Genomic DNA, 25,560 nt, shown 5'->3' with positions numbered 1-25,560 from the left:
TGTGTCTGTCTTTGTGCATTTTCTGTGAATGTCTCTGTGAGGGTGTGTGTGTATGTCTTTGTGCATTTTCTGTGGATGTCTCTGTGAGGGTGTGTGTGTATATATGTCTTTGTGTGTTTTCTGTGGGTGTCTGTGTGTGTGTATGTTGTGTGTTTTCTGAAGCTGTATGTGCAAGTTTGTGTTTGAGTTTGTGTGTGTGTCCATAGTCTGTTCCTTTTTAGGACATTTTAACCTTACTACTGACTATTCACATCTTTCTACAGACTTTGAGACTAATGAGACCTTTTCGAAAGTCAGCAATCCATTTAGGCAGTAAAGGGACCTTCTTTTCAGCCACTGCATGCTGTTGTCATCATATAGCTGGCATCTCCCTTGACAAAAACATAATCAGAACTCCATATTTTGTCTTGTGAATCTCCATTTTTTACAAAACTGTAGTCTACCTCATTACTTGTCAGGTCAAAGTAAACAAGTGCTAGTGTCTGTGTAGGTGTCTGTATCTGAGATTGATTGTGTGTTTCTTTGAGTATCTATATGTGAATCCTTATGTGTGTGTGCGTGATACTGTGTTTGTGTGTTACTACCTTTACAACATTTCCAAGTTTGACTACACTTAAGAAAAAAGTGCATATACGTTTTAGTTACTTGGTCAAAAATTGCACATGTCAAAGGGGGGCCCTGATCAATGGTTAAGTAAGGGGCCCCAGAATTTCTAGTGGCGGCCCTGGTGGCAGGGAGAAGGCTAAGCTAGTAAACTAGTTCTTTTTTCAGTACACACAAGAGAGAGAAACCAATGGTAGATACAATGAAACAAACTAGAACATACAAGCCCATACCAATATCTGGGGTATCTCTAGAGGATATCAGGAAAAAATGGATAATATTAAGCTAAATAAAACTCCAGGCCTAGATGGAATATACCCAAGAGTTTTACGGGAATTTAGCACTGTTATAGCCAAACCTCTACTCTTAATTCATGAGTCATTATTGCCTGACATCAGTAGCAGGGAAGATACTTGAAGGGATTATAAGGGATTATATTGATGAGTATATTAGAGTAAACAAAATTATAACTTCTAATCCGCATGGTTTTATGAGAAATATAATTTCAAACTAATCTAATTAGATTCTATGAGGAGGTAAGGAAAAATAAAGAGAAAAGATATTGCAGAGTTAGGGGTAGATTTACCAAGCAGTGGATGCCTCAATCTACCCCCGAAGTTTCAGGCTCACTGAAAAACTTAAGTTAAGAAGCAGCGGTCATAAGACCGCTGCTCTTTAACTCGTCCGCCACCTCTGAGGTGGCGGACTGCAATCATCCCGAACCGATCAGGATGTGCAGGGGGCGGAATTGCACAAGCATTGAAAGTGAGATGCTTGTGCAATGCCGACAGGAATAGGAATACCTATTTAAAATACTTTAAATATTCTGCTATGTGCAGAACATTGGAATGTGAAATATTTACAGTAAATATACAGTATAACACTTTATTAAATATGATATATACAGTATATATATATATATATATATATATATATATATATATATATATATATATATATATATATATATATATATATATATATATATATATATATATATATATATATATAGCATAAATATGCTTTTTCATCTACTTGACTGCAAAGGGCTCCAATGCACTTATATATGTCTATATATGTAGACATATGTGTTTCTATGTGTATATAGGTCTATAAATGCATATATACACACACTTGACTTGAATTTAGTACTGTGTTGTGCTAAATCTTAAATAAATCCTCGTGTTTGAACACAATGCTATATATATGGACCACATGAACTAGCAGTCTCCTGTTGGGAAAAGCAAATACAAAACCATGTGATAAGAGGCTATCTGTAGTGGCTTAGAAACAGGTAGACATTTAGAGGTTTAAATGTTATAAAGTATATTAATATATGAATGTTGGTTGTGCAAAGCTGGGGAATGGTTAGTAAAGGCGTTATCTGTCTTTTTAAACAATAACAAGCGATTGAGTTTACTTTCAACTTTTATTATGAGTGCTACATCTCATGATCACAAACAGCCACAATAAACCCGATATCACTCGAGCGGAACAGTTAGCACACCTCGTAATCTGGCCCTGTATTGGTTAAAATAAATAAACATTTGCTGCACTAAAATCTACTGAAACACTACAACAATATTTTTAAGATTTTAAAATCATAACAACAGTTGTAATGCCCCAATAAATCATATTTTATTCTAGTAAGAGCAGAAGTAATATTTTTTATGTTTCCAGCAGTCTTTTTTGTATATATTATGCCTATATTATTTATTCTGTTGAACCCTGACATCCAATGTATCTCTCTTTTTTTTATTCCTTATAGGTGATGACGAAGAGGAGGAACCTGACATCCCTCTTAGTCCTCGACCACGTCCACTTGCAGAGTTGCAGCTCAAAGAGAAAGCAGTTCCAATGCCTGAGGCCAGCTCATTCTTCATATTTAGTCCCACAAACAAGTGAGGCACAATTCACATAAAGACTATCATTTCTTTTAAGGATCAGTTGCTGTACTCATTGAAATTACATTTAAATTCTAAACGTTAATACCTGATTGGAACAAGAAAAGTCTACATGTCATAGACCCATATGTACAATTGTATTACAACTGCCTGACCATAAATGTACATACAATATCTAAAGATCTAGATTACTTCACTGGGAAAAGTTTGTTTAATTCCTTTGTTATCCTATGGATCAGATTAACTACAACAAAGCATAGTCACAAAACCATTATGTTCTAAATGTATCCACATCACAATTGAAATTGCAGGTTAAATGTTCTTTCGGCTCGATTTATCAAGCTACTGTGGACAGGGGTGTACATATGCTCCCCTGTCCGCCGCAGCTCACCTCTGATGGTGGGTGAAGGGCTTGATAAATCGAGCCCTAAAGATATTGAACCATTGTTTGAAGGTAGTCTCACAAAAAAACATTATAGTACACTTCCCCGTGGGATGTGAGGGGTCTCTGACAGTGGTGGAATGTTTAAAGCAGATGAATAACAAAAACAATGAGATTCCTGTTAAAACACAAAAATAAAAGGTAGAAATACAAAAAGAAAAATTGTGTACAGTGCACAAAAATAGGATAGGATTTTACAAAGAACACAACCGCATGCAATTAACAGCTACTGTATATATATACTCCGCCTCACAGCACACGCTTGAAGTGTCAGCGTTAGCTGTCGATCGCATGCGGTTGTGTTCTTTGTAAAAGTCTGTTATACTTGAGTGATTTTAATTGTAATAAAAATCTTTTACCAGCTGGATGTCTTTCCGGTCCCTTTGATATACAGAAAAGTTTATACATGGGCTTTTAAACTAATAGCTAAGTCATAGCTCTAATGAGTGTGAGTATATCTCTATTCCTCTGCATATGATTGTTCCTAAACAGGACGTCACTATTATTTGTTTCCGTTTCTTTTAAGGACACCCACATAGAAGATTTCTGGACTTATATCCTATTTTTGTGCACTTTACACAATTTTTCTTGTGTGTTCAAAGCAGCATCGCCATGTGCAACAAGGGTTTAAAGGGACAGTCTACAATAAAATTTGTATTGTTTTAAAAGATAGATAATCCCTTTATTACCCATTCCCCAGGGGCACAATCAACACTGTTATATTAATATACGTTTTACCTCTGTGATTACCTTGTATCTAAGCATCTTCTAACAGCCCCCTGATCACATGACTGTGACTATTTAAAATCTATTGAGTTGCATTTAGTATTGTGTTGTGCTAACTCTTAAATAACGTCCCGGGCGAGATTACGAGTTTGGCGTTAGCCTTAAAAAGCAGTGTTAAAAGGTCCCAACGCTGCTTTTTAATGCCCGCTGGTATTACGAGTCAGGCAGGAAAGGGTCTACCGCTCACTTTTCTTCCGTGACTCGAGGCTACCGCAAATCCCCTTACGTCAATTGTGGTGTATCCTATCTTTTTAATGGGATTTGCCTAACGCTGGTATTATGAGTCTTGGAAGAAGTGAGCGGTGTACCCTCTCCTGGCAAAACTTCTACCGGATTTAAAAGTCAGTAGTTAAGAGTTTTATGAGCTAACGCTGGAACATAAAACTCTTAACTAAAGTGCTAAAAAGTACACTAACACCCATAAACTACCTATTAACCCCTAAACCGAGCCCCGCCCCACATTGCAAACACTATAATAAAATTATTTAACCCCTAATCTGCCGACCGGACATCGCCGCCACTTTAATAAATGTATTAACCCCTAAACCGCCGCACTCCCGCCTCCCAAACACTAGTTAAATTTTATTAACCCCTAATCTGCCGTCCCTAACATCGCAGACACCTACTTACATTTATTAACCCCTAATCTGCCACCCCCAACGTCGCTGCTACTATATTAAAGGTATTAACCCCTAAACCTAAGTCTAAACCTAACCGTAACCAAACCTCACTAAAATATAATTTAAATTAAACAAAATAAATTTAACATAATTAAATAAATTAATCCTATTTAAAACTAAATACTTACCGATAAAATAAACCCTAAGCTAGCTACAATATAACTAATAGTTACTACTAGTAGCTAGCTTAGGATTTATATTTATTTTCAGGCAACTTTGTATTTATTTTAACTAGGTACAATAGTTATTACATAGTTATTAACTATTTAATAACTACCTAGCTAAAATAAGTACAACATTACCTGTAAAATAAACCCTTACCTAAGTTACAATTACACCTAACACTACACTATCATTAAACTAATTACCTAAACTACCTACAATTAATTACAATTAAATTAAATAAACTAAATTACGAAAAAAAACACTAAATTACAGAAAATAAAAAAATAATTACAAGAATTTTAAACTAATTACACCTCTAATAAAATAAAAAGCCCCCCAAAATAATAAAATGTCCCTACCCTATACTAAATTACAAATAGCCCTTAAAAGGTTCTTTTGCGGGGCATTGCCCTAAAGTAATCAGCTCTTTTACCTGTAAAAGAAAAATACAATACCCCCCAACATTAAAACCTACCACCCACACACCCCTACTCTAAAACGCACCCAATCCCCCCTTAAAAAAAACTAACACTAACCCCCTGAAGATCACCCTACCTTGAGCCGTCTTCACCCAGCCGGGCACAAGTGGTCCTCCATACGGCAGAAGTCTTCATCCGATCAGGGCAGAAGAGGTCCTCCAGACGGCAGAAGGCTTCATCCAGGCGGCATCTTCTATCTTCATCCTTCCTGAGCGGAGCGGGTCCATCTTCAATCCAGCCGACGCAGAGCCATCCTCTTCAAATGATGTCCTAACGAAGAATGAAGGTTCCTTTAAATGACGTCATCCAAGATGGCGTCCCTTGAATTCCAAATGGCTGATAGGATTCTATCAGCTAATCGGAATAAAGGTAGGAAAAATCCTATTGGCTGATTGGATCAGCCAATAGGATTGAGCTCGCATTCTATTGGCTTATTGGAACAGCCAATAGAATGGGAGCTCAATCCTATTGGCTGATCCAATCAGCCAATAGGATTTTTTATACCTTAATTCCGATTGGCTGATAGAATCCTATCAGCCAATCTGAATTCAAGGGACGCCATATTGGATGACGTCATTTAAAGGAACCTTCATTCTTCGTTAGGACGTCGTTTGAAGAGATTGGCTCTGCGTCGGCTGGATTGAAGATGGATCCGCTCCACTCCGGATGGATGAAGATAGAAGATGCCGCTTGGATGAAGATTTCTGCTGCTTGGAGGACCTCTTCTGCCCGGATCGGATGAAGACTTCTGCCCCTCTGGAGGTCCACTTGTGCCTGGCTGGGTGAAGACGGCTCAAGGTAGGGAGATCTTCAGGGGATTACTGTTAGTTTTTTTTAAGGGGGGATTGGGTGGGTTTTAGAGTAGGGGTGTGTGGGTGGTGGGTTTTAATGTTGGGGGGGTATTGTATTTTTCTTTTACAGGTAAAAGAGCTGATTACTTTGGGGCAATGCCCCGCAAAAGGCCCTTTTAAGGGCTATTTGTAATTTAGTATAGGGTAGGGAAATTTTATTATTTTGGGGGGATTTTTTATTTTATTAGGGGGATTAGATTAGGTGTAATTAGTTTAAAATTCTTGTAATTCTTTTTTTATTTTCTGTAATTTAGTGGGGTTTTTTTTTCGTAATTTAGTTTATTGAATTTAATTGTAATTAATTGTAGGTAGTTTAGGTAATTAGTTTAATGATAGTGTAGTGTTAGGTGTAATTGTAACTTAGGTTAGGATTTATTTTACAGGTAATTTTGTACTTATTTTAGCTAGGTAGTTATTAAATAGTTAATTTACCTAGTTAAAACAAATACAAAGTTGCCTGTAAAATAAAAATAAATCATAAGCTAGCTACAATGTAACTATTAGTTATATTATAGCTATCTTATGGTTTATTTTATAGGTAAGTATTTAGTTTTAAATAGGAATAATTTATTTAATTGTAGTTATTTTATTTAGATTTCTCTTGTTAAGTGTATTCAGTCCACGGGTCATCCATTACTTATGGAATATATTCTCTTCCCAACAGGAAATTGCAAGAGGATCACCCAAGCAGAGCTGCTACATAGCTCCTCCCCTCACATGTCATATTCAGTCATTCTCTGGCAACTTAATAGATAGGACGTTGTGAGAGGTCTGTGGTGTTTTTATACTTAGTTTATTTCTTCAATCAAAAGTTTGTTATTTTAAAATGACACCGGAGTGTGTTGTTTATTCTCAGGCAGTATTTGGAAGAAGAATCTGCCTGCGTTTTCTATGATCTTAGCGGCAGTAACTAAGATCCACTGGCTGTTCTCGCATATTCTGAGGAGTGGGGTAACTTTCAGAAAGGGAATAGCGTGCCGGGGAACCCTGCAAACAAGGTATGTGCAGTAAATTATTTTTCTAAGGAATGGAATTGACTAAGAAAATACTGCTGATACCGATGTAATGTAAGTAAAAGCCTTTAATACAGTGAGAGCGACTGTTAGCAGGCTGGTTTAAATATATACAGTAAAGTAATTTTCTAAGGAATGGAATTTGACTGAGAAAATGCTATTAATACTGAAGTGATGTTATAAGCCTTAAATACAGTAGGAAGACTGGTATCAGGCTTATCAATAGAGATACATGCTCCTAAAAAAAGGATGTTTTAAACGATTTTGCTGGCATGTTTAATCGTTTTGTGAGGTACATTGGTGATAAAACTTGTTGGGGCATAACATTTTTCCACATGGCTGACAATTTTTCTGCATAGAAACAGTTAACTGAAACTCCCAATATTGTAATATTGAGTAGGAGGGGCCTATTTTAGCGCTCTTTTGACGCAGTAAAAATTCAGGCTCTGTCTTCCTGCTTCCTTCTGCTTGACCCGGGTCGTCTCCAGACAGCTTAAGGGACTTCAAAAGTCATTTTGAGGGAGGTAATCAGTCACAGCAGACCTGTGACAGTGGTTTTTTGACTGTATTAAAAAAAAAAAAAACGTTTTTTTGCTTATAAAAACCGTTTGGGTTTTAAGGGGTTAATCATCCATTTGCAAGTGGGTGCAATGCTCTGCTAACTTAATACATTTACTGTGAAAATTTGTTTGCTATAACTGATTTGGTTCATTGTTATTTCAACTGTGACAGTTTTCTGTGCTTCTTAAAGGCACAGTAGCGTTTTTCTTTATTACTTGTAAAATTATTTACAGTGTTTTCCAAGTCTGCTAGTCTTATTGCTAGTCTGTTTAAACATGTCTGACACAGATGAATCTGTTTGTTCACTATGTTTAAAGGCCACTGTGGAGCCCCACAGAAACATGTGTACTAAATGTATTGATTTCACTTTAAATAATAAAGGTCAGTCTTTATCTATAAAGGAATTATCACTAGACAACGAGGGGGAAGTTATGCCGACTAACTCTCCTCACGTGTCAGTACCTTCGCCTCCCACTCAGGAGGCGCGTGATATTGTGGCGCCAAGTGCATCAGGGACGGCCATACAAATCACCTTACAAGACATGGCTAATATTATGAATAATACCCTGACAGAAGTATTATCTAAATTGCCAGAATTAAGAGGCAAGCGCGATTGCTCTGGGGTAAGAATAGAGCGCGCTGGTGCTACAAGAGCCATGTCCGATACTGCGTCACAGTTTGCAGAACATGAGGACGGAGAGCTTCATTCTGTAGGTGACGGATCTGATCCAGGGAAACCGGATTCAGAGATCTCTAATTTTAAATTTAAGCTTGAGAACCTCCGTGTATTGCTAGGGGAGGTTTTAGCGGCTCTGAATGACTGTAACACAGTTGCGATTCCAGAGAAATTATGTAGGCTGGATAGATACTATGCAGTACCGGTGTGTACCGACGTTTTTCCTATACCTAAAAGGCTTACAGAAATTATTAGCAAGGAGTGGGATAGACCTGGTGTGCCCTACACGGGACTTATGGCAGACGGTCCCTAAGGTGGAGGGAGCAGTTTCTACTTTAGTTAAGCGTACCACTATCCCGGTGGAAGATAGTTGTGCTTTTTCGGATCCAATGGATAAAAAATTGGAAGGTTACCTTAAGAAAATGTTTGTTCAACAAGGTTTTATCTTACAGCCCCTTGCATGCATTGCGCCTGTCACTGCTGCTGCGGCATTTTGGTTTGAGTCTCTTGAAGAGGCCATTCACTCAGCCCCATTGGATGAAATTATGGACAAGCTTAAAGCCCTTAAGCTAGCTAATGCATTTGTTTCTGATGCCATTGTACATCTAACTAAACTAACGGCTAAGAATTCCGGTTTTGCCATTCAAGCGCGCAGAGTGTTATGGCTTAAATCCTGGTCAGCTGATGTGACTTCTAAATCTAAATTACTTAATATTCCTTTCAAGGGGCAAACCTTATTCGGGCCCGGCTTGAAAGAAATTATCGCTGACATTACAGGAGGTAAGGGTCATACCCTTCCTCAGGACAAGGCCAAATCAAAGGCCAAACAGTCTAATTTTCGTGCCTTTCGAAACTTCAAGGCAGGAGCAACATCAACTTCCTCTGCCCCAAAACAGGAAGGAACCATTGCTCGTTACAGACAGGCCTGGAAAACTAACCAGTCCTGGAACAAGGGCAAGCAGGCCAGAAAACCTGCTACTGCCCCTAAGACAGCATGAAGGGATGGCCCCCTATCCGGAAACGGATCTAGTAGGGGGCAGACTTTCTCTCTTCGCCCAGGCGTGGGCAAGAGATGTCCAGGATCCCTGGGCGTTGGAGATCATATCTCAGGGATATCTTCTGGACTTCAAGGCTTCTCCTCCTCTAGGGAGATTTCATCTTTCAAGGTTATCAGAAAACCAAATAAAGAAAGAGGCATTCCTAGTAATGGGAGTGATCCACCCAGTTCCGCGGACGGAACAAGGACAGGGATTTTATTCAAATCTGTTCGTGGTTCCCAAGAAAGAGGGTACCTTCAGACCAATTTTGGACCTAAAGATTTTAAACAAATTCCTAGGAGTTCCATCATTCAAAATGGAAACTATTCGGACTATCCTACCCACGATCCAAGAGGGTCAGTACATGACCACGGTGGATTTAAAGGATGCCTACCTTCACATACCGATTCACAAAGATCATCATCGGTTCCTAAGATTTGCCTTCCTAGACAGGCATTACCAGTTTGTAGCTCTCCCCTTCGGGTTGGCTACGGCCCCAAGAATCTTTACAAAGGTGCTGGGCTCTCTTCTGGTGGTTCTAAGACCGCGAGGCATAGTGGTGGCTCCGTATCTAGACGACATCCTGATACAGGCGACAAGCTTGCAAATGGCCAAGTCTCATACAGAGATAGTTCTGGCATTTCTAAGGTCGCATGGGTGGAAGGTGAACGTGGAAAAGAGTTCTCTATCACCACTCACAAGAGTCTCTTTCCTAGGGACTCTGATAGATTCTGTAAAAATGAAAATTTACCTGACGGAGGCCAGGTTATCAAAACTCTTAAATGCTTGCCGGGTCCTTCATTCCATTCCACGCCCATCAGTGGCTCAGTGCATGGAAGTAATCGGCTTAATGGTAGCGGCAATGGACATAGTGCCATTTGCGCGCCTGCATCTCAGACCGCTGCAATTGTGCATGCTAAGTCAGTGGAATGGGGATTACTCAGATTTGTCCCCTCTACTAAATCTGGATCAAGAGACCAGAGATTCTCTTCTCTGGTGGTTATCTCGGGTCCATCTGTCCAGGGGCATGACCTTTCGCAGGCCAGATTGGACGATTGTAACAACAGATGCCAGCCTCCTAGGCTGGGGCGCAGTCTGGAATTCCCTGAAGGCTCAGGGATCCTGGACTCAGGAGGAGAAACTCCTCCCAATAAATATTCTGGAGCTAAGGGCAATATTCAACGCTCTTCTAGCTTGGCCTCAGCTAGCATCACTGAGGTTCATCAGATTTCAGTCGGACAACATCATGACTGTGGCTTATATCAACCATCAAGGGGGAACCAGGAGCTCCCTAGCGATGTTGGAAGTCTCAAAGATAATTCGCTGGGCAGAGTCTCATTCTTGACACTTATCAGCGATCCACATCCCAGGAGTGGAGAACTGGGAGGCGGACTTTCTAAGTCGTCAGACTTTTCATCCGGGGGAGTGGGAACTCCATCCGGAGGTATTTGCTCAACTGGTCCATCGTTGGGGCAAACCAGAAGTGGATCTCATGGCGTCTCGCCAGAACGCCAAACTTCCTCTTTACGGTTCCAGGTCCAGGGACCCGGGAGCGAAGCTGATAGATGCTCTAGCAGCTCCTTGGTTTTTCAACATGGCTTATGTGTTTCCACCGTTTCCTCTGCTCCCTCGACTGATTGCCAAGATCAAACAGGAGAGAGCATCAGTGATTCTGATAGCGCCCGCGTGGCCACGCAGGACCTGGTATGCAGACCTAGTGGTCATGTCGTCCTGTCCTCCATGGACTCTACCTTTGAGGAAAGACCTTCTAATACAAGGTCCCTTCAATCATCCAAATCTAATTTCTCTGAGGCTGACTGCGTGGAGATTGAACGCTTGATCCTATCAAAGCGTGGCTTCTCCGAGTCAGTTATTGATACTTTGATACAGGCACGAAAGCCTGTTACCAGAAAAATTTACCATAAGATATGGCGTAAATACCTGTATTGGTGCGAATCCAAGAGTTACTCATGGAGTAAGGTTAGGATTCCGAGGATATTGTCTTTTCTCCAAGAGGGCTTGGAAAAAGGCTTATCAACTAGTTCTTTAAAGGGACAGATTTCTGCTCTGTCTATTCTTTTGCACAAGCGTCTGGCAGAAGTTCCAGACGTCCAGGCCTTTTGTCAAGCTTTAGCTAGGATTAAGCCTGTATTTAAAGCGGTTGCTCCTCCGTGGAGCTTAAACTTGGTTCTTAAGGTTCTTCAAGGAGTTCCGTTTGAACCCCTTCATTCCGTTGATATTAAACTTTTATCTTGGAAAGTTCTATTTTTGATGGCTATTTCCTCGGCTCGAAGAGTCTCGGAGTTGTCTGCCTTACATTGTGATTCTCCTTATCTGATTTTCCATTCAGACAAGGTAGTTCTGCGTACTAAACCTGGGTTTTTACCTAAGGTAGTCTCTAACAGGAATATCAATCAGGAGATTGTTGTTCCGTCATTATGTCCTAATCCTTCTTCAAGGAAGGAACGACTTTTGCATAATCTGGACGTAGTCTGTGCCCTGAAATTCTATTTACAGGCAACTAAAGATTTTCGTCAAACTTCTTCCCTGTTTGTCGTTTACTCTGGACAGAGGAGAGGTCAAAAAGCTTCGGCAACCTCTCTCTCCTTTTGGCTTCGTAGCATAATACGTTTAGCCTATGAGACTGCTGGACAGCAGCCCCCTGAAAGAATTACAGCTCATTCCACTAGAGCTGTGGCTTCCACCTGGGCCTTTAAGAATGAGGCCTCTGTTGAACAGATTTGCAAGGCTGCGACTTGGTCTTCGCTTCACACTTTTTCAAAATTTTACAAATTTGACACTTTTGCTTCTTCGGAGGCTGTTTTTGGGAGAAAGGTTCTACAGGCAGTGGTTCCTTCCGTTTAAGTTCCTGCCTTGTCCCTCCCATCATCCGTGTACTTAGCTTTGGTATTGGTATCCCATAAGTAATGGATGACCCGTGGACTGAATACACTTAACAAGAGAAAACATAATTTATGCTTACCTGATAAATTTATTTCTCTTGTAGTGTATTCAGTCCACGGCCCGCCCTGTCTTGTTAAGGCAGATCTAAATTTTAATTAATACTTCAGTCACCACTGCACCCTATGGTTCCTCCTTTCTCGTCTTGTTTTGGTCGAATGACTGAATATGACATGTGAGGGGAGGAGCTATGTAGCAGCTCTGCTTGGGTGATCCTCTTGCAATTTCCTGTTGGGAAGAGAATATATTCCATAAGTAATGGATGACCCGTGGACTGAATACACTACAAGAGAAATAAATTTATCAGGTAAGCATAAATTATGTTTTATTTAAATTATATTTAAATTAGGGGGGTGTTAGGGTTAGACTTAGGTTTAGGGGTTAATAACTTTATTATAGTGGTGGCGACGTTGGCAGCAGCAGATTAGGGGTTAATTAATTTAATATAGTTTCGGCGACAGGGGGGCAGATTAGGGGTTAATAACTATGATGTAGGTGTCGGCGATGTTCGGGGCAGTAGATTAGGGGTTAATAAGTATAATATTAGGGGTGCTTAGACTCGGGGTTCATGTTAGGGTGTTTGGTGCAGACATATTTTTTATTTTCCCATAGGAATCAATGGGGCTGCGTTAGGAGCTGAACGCTGCTTTTTTGCAGGTTTTTTTCACCCAGCTCAGCCCCATTGTTTCCTATGGGGAAATCGTGCACAAGCATGTTTTAGCTGCTTACCGCTACCGTAAGCAATGCTGGTATTGAGGTGAGATGTGGAGCTAAATGTTGCTCTACGCTCACCTTTTTGCGACTAACGCCAGGTTTAAAAAAACCTGTAATACCAGCGTTGGCTTAAGGGAGCGGTGGGAAAAAAAAGGAGCGTTAGCCCCGCAAGCCTTACCGACAAAAACTCGTAATCTAGCAGCTTGTTATCTATATGGCTCACATGAACGATCAGTCTTCTGTTGTGAAAAGCAAATACAAAAGCATGTGATTAAGAGGCTGTTAATAGAGCCTTTGAAACAGGCAGAAATTTAGAGGTTTAAATTTTATAAAGTATATTAATCTAACAATGTTGGTTGTGCAAAGCTGGGGAATGGGTAGTAAGGGCGTTATCTATCTTTTTAAACAATAACAATTTTTGTGTAGACTGTCCCTTTAATGTAAATGATCCCTTTAGACAGTGTGGACTGACATTACAATTTACATGTACGAACTAAAACTCTTTTTTTACAGTAAAATAGTGACACTTGTACATCAAGAATAAACCTACATGAGCTGGGGATTGTGGGTCTACATTGGTATAAATTGAGTGGTGTATATATATATATATATATATATATATATATATATATACTGTAAACTAGCATATTATGTAAATAAGTCAGTTATTAGACAGGTTTTTTCTACTATTGTATTTGCACTGTACTAAACGTGTTTACTTTTAATAAGTCATTAGGTACAGTGCAACAGCAATAAGTTTGCTTATTATTATAATAAGCAAACTTGTTCATTACACTGTGAACTTACTTTAAAGGGACGGTAAAGTCATTAGACATGCATGATTTAGACAGAGCATACAATTTTAAACAACTTTCCAATTTACTTCTATTATTTAATTTGCTTCTTTCTCTTGTTATACTTTGCTGAAAGGTTTTTCTAGGAAAGCTCAGGAGCAGCAAAGAAACTAGGTTCTAGCTGTTGATTGGTGGCTGCATATATATACCAATTGTCATTGGCTCACTCATGTGTTCAGTTAGAATCCAGTAGTGCATTGCTGCTCCTTCAACAAAGCATACCAAGAGAATAAAGCAAATTTGATAATAGAAGTAAACTGGAAAGTTGTTTAAAATTGTATGTTCTACCTAAATCATGAAAGAAAAAGTTTGGGTTTCATGTCTATTTTGCACGATTTTATTTGCTGCAGAAATACAATCTTACGGCTAGATTTATAGTTTTGTCGGTAACGACCCGCGTAGCTAACGCTGGCTTTTTTTCCCCCGCACCTTTTAAATACCGCTGGCTCAAAAAAGGGAGCGTAGAGCATAATTTACCGCCACTGCAACTCTAAATACCAGCGGTGCTTACAGACGCGGCCAGCTTCAAAAACGTGCTCGTGCACGATTCCCCCATAGGAAACAATGGGGCAGTTTGAGCTGAAAAAAAACCTAACACCTGCAAAAAAGCAGCGTTCAGCTCCTAACGCAGCCCCATTGTTTCCTATGGGGAAACACTTCCTAAGTCTGCACCTAACACCCTAACATGTACCCCGAGTCTAAACACCCCTAACCTTACACTTATTAACCTCTAATCTGCCGCCCCCGCTATCGCTGACTCCTGCATATTTTTTTAACCCCTAATCCGCCGCTCCGTACACCGCCACAACCTACGTTATCCCTATGTACCCCTAATCTACTACCCCTAACACCGCCGACCCCTATATTATATTTATTAACCCCTAATCTGCCCCCCACAACGTCGCCGCCAGCTACCTACAATTATTAACCCCTAATCTTCCGACCGGACCTCACCGCTACTATAATAAAGTTATTAACCCCTAATCCGCCTCACTCCCGCCTCAATAACCCTATAATAAATAGTATTAACCCCTACGACATTGTGGGGGGCAGATTAGGGGTTAATAAATATAATATATGGGTCGGCGGTGTTAGGGGCAGCAGATTAGGGGTACATAGGGATAATGTAGGTTGCGGCGGTGTGCGGTCGGCAGATTAGGGGTTAAAAAAATTTAATAGAGTGGCGGCGATGTGGGGGGACCTCGGTTTAGGGGTACATAGGTAGTTTATGGGTGTTAGTGTACTTTAGAGCACAGTAGTTAAGAGCTTTATGAACCGGCGTTAGCCCAGAAAGCTCTTAACTCCTGACTTTTTTCTGCGGCTGGAGTTTTGTCGTTAGATTTCTAATGCACACTTCAGCCAAGACTCTAAATACCGGCGTTAGGAAGATCCCATTGAAAAGATAGGATACGCAAATGGCGTAAGGGGATCTGCGGTATGGAACAGTCACGGCTGGAAAGTGAGCGTTAGACCCTTACCTACACGACTCTATATACCAGCGGTAGCCCAAAACCAGCGTTAGGAGCCTCTAACGCTGGTTTTGACGGCTAACGCAGAACTCTAAATCTAGGCGTACGAAAAGCTGTCTTCTTTTATAAAAGTGATTTACACATTGCAATGTTTAAAAACATACTATTGTAAACTAGGAAACTTGAGGCTACTGTCTTCTGTGGGATATTAATATCCTGTACATGAATACTTGTTCCTAAAAATAAAAAAAGGCAAAAATGATTTTAATGCACAGTAAATCCATAATCCCCAAGCTCATAAAGGTTCATTATTAAATGTTTTTGGTACATTTTATTTACAATGGCCATCACATACATAGCTAATATATAGGTGTTCCATGGGCCTTCATTTTGCAGGTCTGTTCTAATGTTCTAAACAATACACGCTAGCTTAGGTGCACATTTCTTTCATGTAATTGGCAAGAGTCCATGAGCTGGTGACGTATGGGATATACAATCCTACCAGGAGGGGCAAAGTTTCCCAAACCTCAAAATGCCTATAAATACACCCCTCACCACACCCACAATTCAGTTTTACAAACTTTGCCTCCTATGGAGGTGGTGAAGTAAGTTTGTGCTTAGATTCTACGTTGATATGCGCTTCTCAGCATTTTGAAGTCCGATTCCTCTCAGAGTACAGCGAATGTCAGAGGGATGTGAAGGGAGTATCACCTATTGAATGCAATGGTTTTCTTCACGGGAGATCTATTTCATAGGTTCTCTGTTATCGGTCATAGAGATTCATCTCCTACCTCCCTTTTTCAGATTGACAATATACTCTCATATTCCATTACCTCTACTGATAACTGTTTCAGTACTGGTTTGGCTATCTGCTATATGTGGATGGGTGTCTTTCGGTAAGTATGTTTTCATTACTTAAGACACTCTCAGCTATGGTTTGGCACTTTATGTATTAATATAAAGTTCTAAATATATGTATTGTACTTATATTTGCCATGAGTCAGGTTTATGTATATTTCCTTTTGCAGACTATTCAGTTTCATATTTGGGAAAAAATATATTTAAGAAAATATTTTTCTCACCTGGGGTTTAGTCTTTTTTTCAAATTGACTGCTTTTTCATTAAATTTTCGCTTTTTCATTAAATTTTCTTAGTTAACGCTGAGTTCCTTGCACAAGGTTGCGTCTGCAATGACGCAAGTGTGTCATTTACAGATGTTGTTAGCACCAAAAAATTTCATTTCTTCTGTTAAGTGTGATGAGTCCACGGGTCATCATTACTTCTGGGATATTACTCCTCCCCAACAGGAAGTGCAAGAGGATTCACCCAGCAGAGCTGCATATAGCTCCTCCCCTCTACGTCACTCCCAGTCATTCTCTTGCACCCAACGACTAGATAGGATGTGTGAGAGGACTATGGTGATTATACTTAGTTTTATATCTTCAATCAAAAGTTTGTTATTTTAAAATAGCACCGGAGTGTGTTATTACCTCTCTGGCAGAGTTTGAAGAAGAATCTACCAGAGTTTTTGCTATGATTTTAGCCGGAGTAGTTAAGATCATATTGCTGTTTCTCGGCCATCTGAGGAGAGGTAAACTTCAGATCAGGGGACAGCGGGCAGATGAATCTGCATAGAGGTATGTAGCAGCTTTTATTTTCTGACAATGGAATTGATGAGAAAATCCTGCCATACCGATATAATGTCATGTATGTATACTTTACACTTCAGTATTCTGGGGAATGGTACTTCACTAGAATTACACTGTAAGAATTACATAAAGCTGTTTAATAACTAGAAATTATGTTTAACGTTTTTGCTGGAATGTAAAATTGTTTTCATTTGCTGAGGTACTGAGTGAATAAATGTTTGGGCACTATTTTTCCACTTGGCAGTTGCTTAAAATCTTTTTTCTGACAGTTTCTGTTCTCTCTCACTGCTGTGTGTGAGGGGGAGGGGCCGTTTTTTGGCGCTTTTGCTACGCATCAAATATTTCAGTCAGCAGCTCATTGTATTTCCTGCATGATCCGGTTCATCTCTACAGAGCTCAGGGGTCTTCAAAACTTATTTTGAGGGAGGTAATTTCTCTCAGCAGAGCTGTGAGAATTATAGTTGACTGAGATAAAAAACGTTTATTCTGTAATTTGTTTCCTGCTTTCAGAATTTGTTATCTTTGTTAATGGGATTAAACCTTTGCTAAAGTTGTGTTGTTTACACTATAACTGTTTTCAATTTATTAATTTTCAACTGTCATAGATCTTCTGTGCTTCTTAAAGGCACAGTACGTTTTTAATATTATTCTAATTGAATTGTATTCCAAGTTGCAAGTTTATTTGCTAGTGTGTTAAACATGTCTGATTCAGAGGATGATACCTGTGTCATTTGTTGCAATGCCAAAGTGGAGCCCAATAGAAATTTATGTACTAACTGTATTGATGCTACTTTAAATAAAAGTCAATCTGTACAAATTGAACAAATTTCACCAAACAACGAGGGGAGAGTTATGCCGACTAACTCGCCTCACGTGTCAGTACCTGCATCTCCCGATCGGGAGGTGCGTGATATTGTAGCGCCGAGTACATCTGGGCGGCCATTACAAATCACATTACAGGATATGGCTACTGTTATGACTGAAGTTTTGGCTAAATTACCAGAACTAAGAGGTAAGCGTGATCACTCTGGGGTGAGAACAGAGTGCGCTGATAATATTAGGGCCATGTCAGACACTGCGTCACAGGTGGCAGAACATGAGGACGGAGAACTTCATTCTGTGGGTGACGGTTCTGATCCAAACAGACTGGATTCAGATATTTCAAATTTTAAATTTAAACTGGAAAACCTCCGTGTATTACTAGGGGAGGTGTTAGCGGCTCTGAATGATTGTAACACAGTTGCAATACCAGAGAAAATGTGTAGGTTGGATAAATATTTTGCGGTACCGGCGAGTACTGAGGTTTTTCCTATACCTAAGAGACTTACTGAAATTGTTACTAAGGAGTGGGATAGACCCGGTGTGCCGTTCTCACCCCCTCCGATATTTAGAAAAATGTTTCCAATAGACGCCACCACACGGGACTTATGGCAAACGGTCCCTAAGGTGGAGGGAGCAGTTTCTACTTTAGCTAAGCGTACCACTATCCCGGTGGAGGATAGCTGTACTTTTTCAGATCCAATGGATAAAAAATTAGAGGGTTACCTTAAGAAAATGTTTGTTCAACAAGGTTTTATATTGCAACCCCTTGCATGCATTGCGCCGATCACGGCTGCAGCGGCATTCTGGATTGAGTCTCTGGAAGAGAACATTAGTTCAGCTACTCTGGACGACATTACGGACAGGCTTAGAGTCCTTAAACTAGCTAATTCATTCATTTCGGAGGCCGTAGTACATCTTACTAAACTTACGGCGAAGAATTCAGGATTCGCCATTCAGGCACGCAGGGCGCTGTGGCTAAAATCCTGGTCAGCTGATGTTACTTCTAAGTCTAAATTGCTTAATATACCTTTTAAAGGGCAGACCTTATTCGGGCCCGGGTTGAAAGAGATTATCGCTGACATTACAGGAGGTAAAGGCCATGCCCTGCCTCAGGACAAAGCCAAAGCTAAGGCTAGACAGTCTAATTTTCGTTCCTTTCGTAATTTCAAAGCTGGAGCAGCATCAACTTCCTCTGCACCAAGACAGGAAGGAGCTGTTGCTCGCTACAGACAAGGCTGGAAACCTAACCAGTCCTGGAACAAGGGCAAGCAGACCAGGAAACCTGCTGCTGCCCCTAAAACAGCATGAATTGAGGGCCCCCGATCCGGGATCGGATCTAGTGGGGGGCAGACTTTCTCTCTTCGCCCAGGCTTGGGCAAGAGATGTCCAGGATCCCTGGGCGCTAGAGATAATATCTCAGGGATACCTTCTGGACTTCAAATACTCTCCTCCAAGAGAGAGATTTCATCTGTCAAGGTTGTCAACAATCCAGACAAAGAAAGAGGCGTTTCTACGCTGCGTACAAGAGCTCTTGTTAATGGGAGTAATCCATCCTGTTCCACGATCGGAACAGGGACAGGGGTTTTACTCAAATCTGTTTGTGGTTCCCAAAAAAGAGGGAACTTTCAGACCAATCCTGGACTTAAAGATCCTAAACAAATTCCTAAGAGTTCCATCGTTCAAGATGGAGACTATTCGGACAATTTTACCTATGATCCAAGAGGGTCAGTACATGACCACTGTAGATTTAAAAGATGCCTACCTTCACATACCGATTCACAAAGATCATTACCGGTACCTAAGGTTTGCCTTCCTAGACAGGCATTACCAGTTTGTGGCTCTTCCATTCGGATTGGCTACAGCTCCAAGAATCTTCACAAAGGTTCTGGGTGCTCTTCTGGCGGTACTAAGACCGCGGGGAATCTCGGTAGCTCCATACCTAGACGACATTCTAATTCAAGCTTCAAGCTTTCAAACTGCCAAGTCTCATACAGAGTTAGTACTGGCATTTCTAAGGTCACATGGATGGAAGGTGAACGAAAAGAAAAGTTCACTCGTTCCACTCACAAGAGTTCCCTTCCTGGGGACTCTTATAGATTCTGTAGAAATGAAGATTTACCTGACAGAGGACAGGCTAACAAGACTTCAAAGTGCTTGCCGCACCCTTCATTCCATTCAACACCCGTCAGTGGCTCAATGCATGGAGGTAATCGGCTTAATGGTAGCGGCAATGGACATAGTACCCTTTGCACGCTTACACCTCAGACCACTGCAACTGTGCATGCTAAGTCAGTGGAATGGGGATTACTCAGACTTATCCCCTTCTCTGAATCTGGATCAAGAGACCAGAAATTCTCTTCTATGGTGGCTTTCTCGGCCACATCTGTCCAGGGGGATGCCATTCAGCAGACCAGACTGGACAATTGTAACAACAGACGCCAGCCTTCTAGGTTGGGGTGCCGTCTGGAATTCTCTGAAGGCTCAGGGACAATGGAGTCAGGAGGAGAGTCTCCTGCCAATAAACATTCTGGAATTGAGAGCAGTTCTCAATGCCCTCCTGGCTTGGCCCCAGTTGACAACTCGGGGGTTCATCAGGTTTCAGTCGGACAACATCACGACTGTAGCTTACATCAACCATCAGGGAGGGACAAGAAGCTCCCTAGCTATGATGGAAGTATCAAAGATAATTCGCTGGGCAGAGTCTCACTCTTGCCACCTGTCAGCAATCCACATCCCGGGAGTGGAGAACTGGGAGGCGGATTTCTTAAGTCGTCAGACTTTTCATCCGGGGGAGTGGGAACTCCATCCGGAGGTCTTTGCCCAAATACTTCGACGTTGGGGCAAACCAGAGATAGATCTCATGGCGTCTCGACAGAACGCCAAGCTTCCTCGTTACGGGTCCAGATCCAGGGATCCAGGAGCAGTCCTGATAGATGCCCTGACAGCACCTTGGGACTTCAGGATGGCTTACGTGTTTCCACCCTTCCCGATGCTTCCTCGATTGATTGCCAGAATCAAACAAGATAGAGCATCAGTGATTCTAATAGCTCCTGCGTGGCCACGCAGGACTTGGTATGCAGACCTGGTGGACATGTCATCCTGTCCACCTTGGTCTCTACCTCTGAAACAGGACCTTCTGATACAGGGTCCCTTCAAACATCAAAATCTAACTTCTCTGAAGCTGACTGCTTGGAAATTGAACGCTTGATTTTATCAAGACGTGGGTTTTCTGAGCCAGTTATTGATACCTTAATACAGGCTAGGAAGCCTGTTACCAGAAAGATTTACCATAAGATATGGCGTAAATACCTATATTGGTGTGAATCCAAAGGTTACTCTTGGAGTAAGGTTAGGATTCCTAGGATATTGTCTTTTCTACAAGAAGGTTTAGAAAAGGGTTTATCTGCTAGTTCATTAAAGGGACAGATCTCAGCTCTGTCCATTCTGTTACACAAACGTCTGTCAGAAGTTCCTGACGTCCAGGCTTTTTGTCAGGCTTTGGCCAGGATTAAGCCTGTGTTTAAAACTGTTGCTCCACCATGGAGTTTAAACCTTGTTCTTAATGTTTTACAGGGCGTTCCGTTTGAACCCCTTCATTCCATTGATATAAAGTTGTTATCTTGGAAAGTTCTATTTTTAATGGCTATTTCCTCGGCTCGAAGAGTCTCTGAATTATCAGCCTTACATTGTGATTCTCCTTATTTGATTTTTCACTCGGATAAGGTAGTTCTGCGTACTAAACCTGGGTTCTTACCTAAGGTAGTTACTAACAGGAATATCAATCAAGAGATTGTTGTTCCTTCCTTGTGCCCAAATCCTTCTTCAAAGAAGGAACGTCTACTGCACAACCTGGATGTAGTCCGTGCTCTAAAATTTTACTTACAGGCAACTAAGGAATTTCGACAAACGTCTTCTCTGTTTGTCGTTTACTCTGGGCAGAGGAGAGGTCAAAAAGCTTCTGCTACCTCTCTTTCTTTTTGGCTTCGTAGCATAATTCGTTTAGCTTATGAGACTGCTGGACAGCAGCCTCCTGAAAGAATTACAGCTCATTCTACTAGAGCTGTGGCTTCCACTTGGGCCTTCAAGAATGAGGCCTCTGTTGAGCAGATTTGCAAGGCTGCAACTTGGTCTTCGCTTCATACTTTTTCCAAATTTTACAAATTTGACACTTTTGCTTCATCGGAGGCTATTTTTGGGAGAAAGGTTCTTCAGGCAGTGGTTCCTTCTGTATAAAGAGCCTGCCTATCCCTCCCGTCATCCGTGTACTTTTGCTTTGGTATTGGTATCCCAGAAGTAATGATGACCCGTGGACTGATCACACTTAACAGAAGAAAACATAATTTATGCTTACCTGATAAATTCCTTTCTTCTGTAGTGTGATCAGTCCACGGCCCGCCCTGTTTTTGAGGCAGGTAAATATTTTTTAATTTATACTCCAGTCACCACTTCACCCTTGGCTTTTCCTTTCTCGTTGGTCCTTGGTCGAATGACTGGGAGTGACGTAGAGGGGAGGAGCTATATGCAGCTCTGCTGGGTGAATCCTCTTGCACTTCCTGTTGGGGAGGAGTAATATCCCAGAAGTAATGATGACCCGTGGACTGATCACACTACAGAAGAAAGGAATTTATCAGGTAAGCATAAATTATGTTTTTGCTTTGTGCGTCATACTTGGCGCCAAATAATTTCATTGTTTAAAATCCCATTCCTATGTGCCTCTTGCCTTTTTCTATGTCAGAGGGCTATGTTGTTTTTTCCCTATTCCTGAAACTGCCATATAAGGAAATTGCTAATTTTGCTTTATATGTTGTTTTTTTCTCTTACATTTGCAAGATGTCTCAATATGATCCTGTCTCAGAAACCACTGTTGGAACCCTGCTGCCTGATAACAGTTCTACCAAAGCTAAGTGTTTCTGTTGTAAATTTGTGGAGATTATATATCCAGCTGTGGTATGTAATAGTTGTCATGATAAGCTTTTACATGCAGATAATGTATCCATCAGTAATAGTACAATGCCTGTTGTTCCTTCAACATCTAATGTACATGATATCCCTGTGAATTAAAAGATTTTATTGCTGATGCGATTCAGAAGGCTTTGTTTGCTATCCTGCCTTCTAATAAACGTAAAAACATAATTTATGCTTACCTGATAAATTTATTTCTCTTGTAGTGTATCCAGTCCACGGATCATCCATTACTTATGGGATATTAACTCCTCCCCAACAGGAAGTGCAAGAGGATTCACCCAGCAGAGCTGCTATATAGCTCCTCCCCTAACTGCCATTACCAGTCATTCGACCGAAAACATGCAGAGAAAGGAAAACCATAGGGTGCAGTGGTGACAGTAGTTTAATGGAAAAATTACCTGCCTTAAAGTGACAGGGCGGGCCGTGGACTGGATACACTACAAGAGAAATAAATTTATCAGGTAAGCATAAATTATGTTTTCTCTTGTTAAGTGTATCCAGTCCACGGATCATCCATTACTTATGGGATACCAATACCAAAGCTAAAGTACACGGATGACGGGAGGGACAGGCAGGCTCTTTATACGGAAGGAACCACTGCCTGAAGAACCTTTCTCCCAAAAACAGCCTCCGAAGAAGCAAAAGTGTCAAATTTGTAAAATTTGGAAAAAGTATGAAGAGAAGACCAAGTTGCAGCCTTGCAAATCTGTTCAACAGAAGCCTCATTCTTAAAGGCCCAAGTGGAAGCCACAGCTCTAGTAGAATGTGCTGTAATTCTTTCAGGAGGCTGCTGTCCAGCAGTCTCATAGGCTAACCGTATTATGCTACGAAGCCAAAAGGAGAGAGAGGTAGCCGAAGCTTTTTGACCTCTCCTCTGACCAGAATAAACGACAAACAGGGAAGACGTTTGTCGAAAATCCTTAGTTGCCTGTAGATAAAATTTCAGGGCACGGACTACATCTAGATTGTGTAGCAGACGTTCCTTTTTCGAAGAAGGATTAGGACACAAAGATGGAACCACAATCTCTTGATTGATATTCCTGTTAGTGACCACCTTAGGTAGGAACCCAGGTTTAGTACGCAGAACTACCTTGTCTGAATGAAAAATCAGATAAGGAGAATCACAATGTAAGGCAGATAACTCAGAGACTCTTCGAGCCGAGGAAATCGCCATTAAAAACAGAACTTTCCAAGATAACAACTTGATATCAATGGAATGAAGGGGTTCAAACGGAACCCCCTGTAAAACATTAAGAACTAAGTTCAAACTCCATGGTGGAGCAACAGTTTTAAACACAGGCTTGATCCTAGCTAAAGCCTGACAAAAAGCTTGAACGTCCGGAACTTCTGACAGACGTTTGTGTAAAAGAATGGACAGAGCTGAAATCTGTCCCTTTAAGGAACTAGCGGATAAACCCTTTTCTAAACCTTCTTGTAGAAAAGACAATATCCTCGGAATCCTAACCTTACTCCATGAGTAACTCTTGGATTCGCACCAATATAAGTATTTGCGCCATATCTTATGGTAAATCTTTCTGGTAACAGGCTTCCTAGCCTGTATTAAGGTATCAATAACTGACTCAGAAAAAACACGTTTTGATAAAATCAAGCGTTCAATTTCCAAGCAGTCAGCTTCAGAGAAATTAGATTTTGATGTTTGAAGGGACCCTGGATCAGAAGGTCCTGTTTCAGAGGTAGCGACCAAGGTGGACAGGATGACATGTCCACTAGATCTGCATACCAAGTCCTGCGTGGCCATGCAGGTGCTATTAGAATCACTGATGCTCTCTCCTGTTTGATTCTGGCAATCAATCGAGGAAGCATCGGGAAGGGTGGAAACACATAAGCCATCCCGAAGGTCCAAGGTGCTGTCAAAGCATCTATCAGAACCGCTCCCGGATCCCTGGATCTGGACCCGTAACGAGGAAGCTTGGCATTCTGTCGAGATGCCATGAGATCTATCTCTGGTTTGCCCCAACGTCGAAGTATTTGGGCAAAGACCTCCGGATGAAGTTCCCACTCCCCCGGATGAAAAGTCTGACGACTTAAGAAATCCGCCTCCCAGTTCTCCACTCCCGGGATGTGGATTGCTGACAGGTGGCAAGAGTGAGACTCTGCCCAGCGAATTATCTTTGATACTTCCATCATTGCTAGGGAGCTTCTTGTCCCTCCCTGATGGTTGATGTAAGCTACAGTCGTGATGTTGTCCGACAAACCTGATGAACCCCCGAGTTGTTAACTGGGGCCAAGCCAGAAGGGCATTGAGAACTGCTCTCAATTCCAGAATGTTTATTGGTAGGAGACTCTCCTCCTGATTCCATTGTCCCTGAGCCTTCAGAGAATTCCAGACAGCGCCCCAACCTAGTAGGCTGGCGTCTGTTACAATTGTCCAGTCCGGCCTGCTGAATGGCATCACCCTGGACAGATGTGGCGAGAAAGCCACCATAGAAGAGAATTTCTGGTCTCTTGATCCAGATTCAGAGTAGGGGACAAGTCTGAGTAATCCCCATTCCACTGACTTAGCATGCACAATTGCAGCGGTCTGAGATGTAGGCGTGCAAAGGGTACTATGTCCATTGCTGCTACCATTAAGCCGATCACCTCCATGCATTGAGCTACTGACGGGTGTTGAATGGAATGAAGGACACGGCATGCATTTTGAAGCTTTGTTAACCTGTCTTCTGTCAGGTAAATCTTCATTTCTACAGAATCTATAAGAGTCCCCAAGAAGGGAACTCTTGTGAGTGGAAAGAGAGAACTCTTCTTTTCGTTCACCTTCCATCCATGCGACCTTAGAGATGCCAGTACTAACTCTGTATGAGACTTGGCAGTTTGAAAGCTTGAAGCTTGTATCAGAATGTCGTCTAGGTACGGAGCTACCGCAATTCCTCGCGGTCTTAGTACCACCAGAAGAGCACCCAGAACCTTT

The 25,560-nt window shown here is 41.3% G+C and overlaps 1 protein-coding gene across 2 annotated transcripts in view; it reads left to right on the top strand.

Annotated features, from left to right (window-relative positions):
* Positions 1 to 25,560, top strand: part of CACNA1S (calcium voltage-gated channel subunit alpha1 S) — a 572,869-nt gene that overhangs the window by 259,904 nt on the left and 287,405 nt on the right. For both annotated transcript variants that reach the window (XM_053706913.1, XM_053706914.1), the window contains exon 18: positions 2,372 to 2,504. In XM_053706913.1, coding sequence (XP_053562888.1) covers positions 2,372 to 2,504 — 133 coding nt within the window. The remainder of the gene's footprint in view (positions 1 to 2,371; positions 2,505 to 25,560) is intronic.

Source organism: Bombina bombina, chromosome 3 (genome assembly GCF_027579735.1).
Source record: "Bombina bombina isolate aBomBom1 chromosome 3, aBomBom1.pri, whole genome shotgun sequence".
Lineage (NCBI taxonomy): Eukaryota > Metazoa > Chordata > Amphibia > Anura > Bombinatoridae > Bombina > Bombina bombina.
The sequence above is the reverse complement of the archived record's forward strand: the minus strand, read 5'-3'. Positions and strand labels throughout refer to the sequence as shown.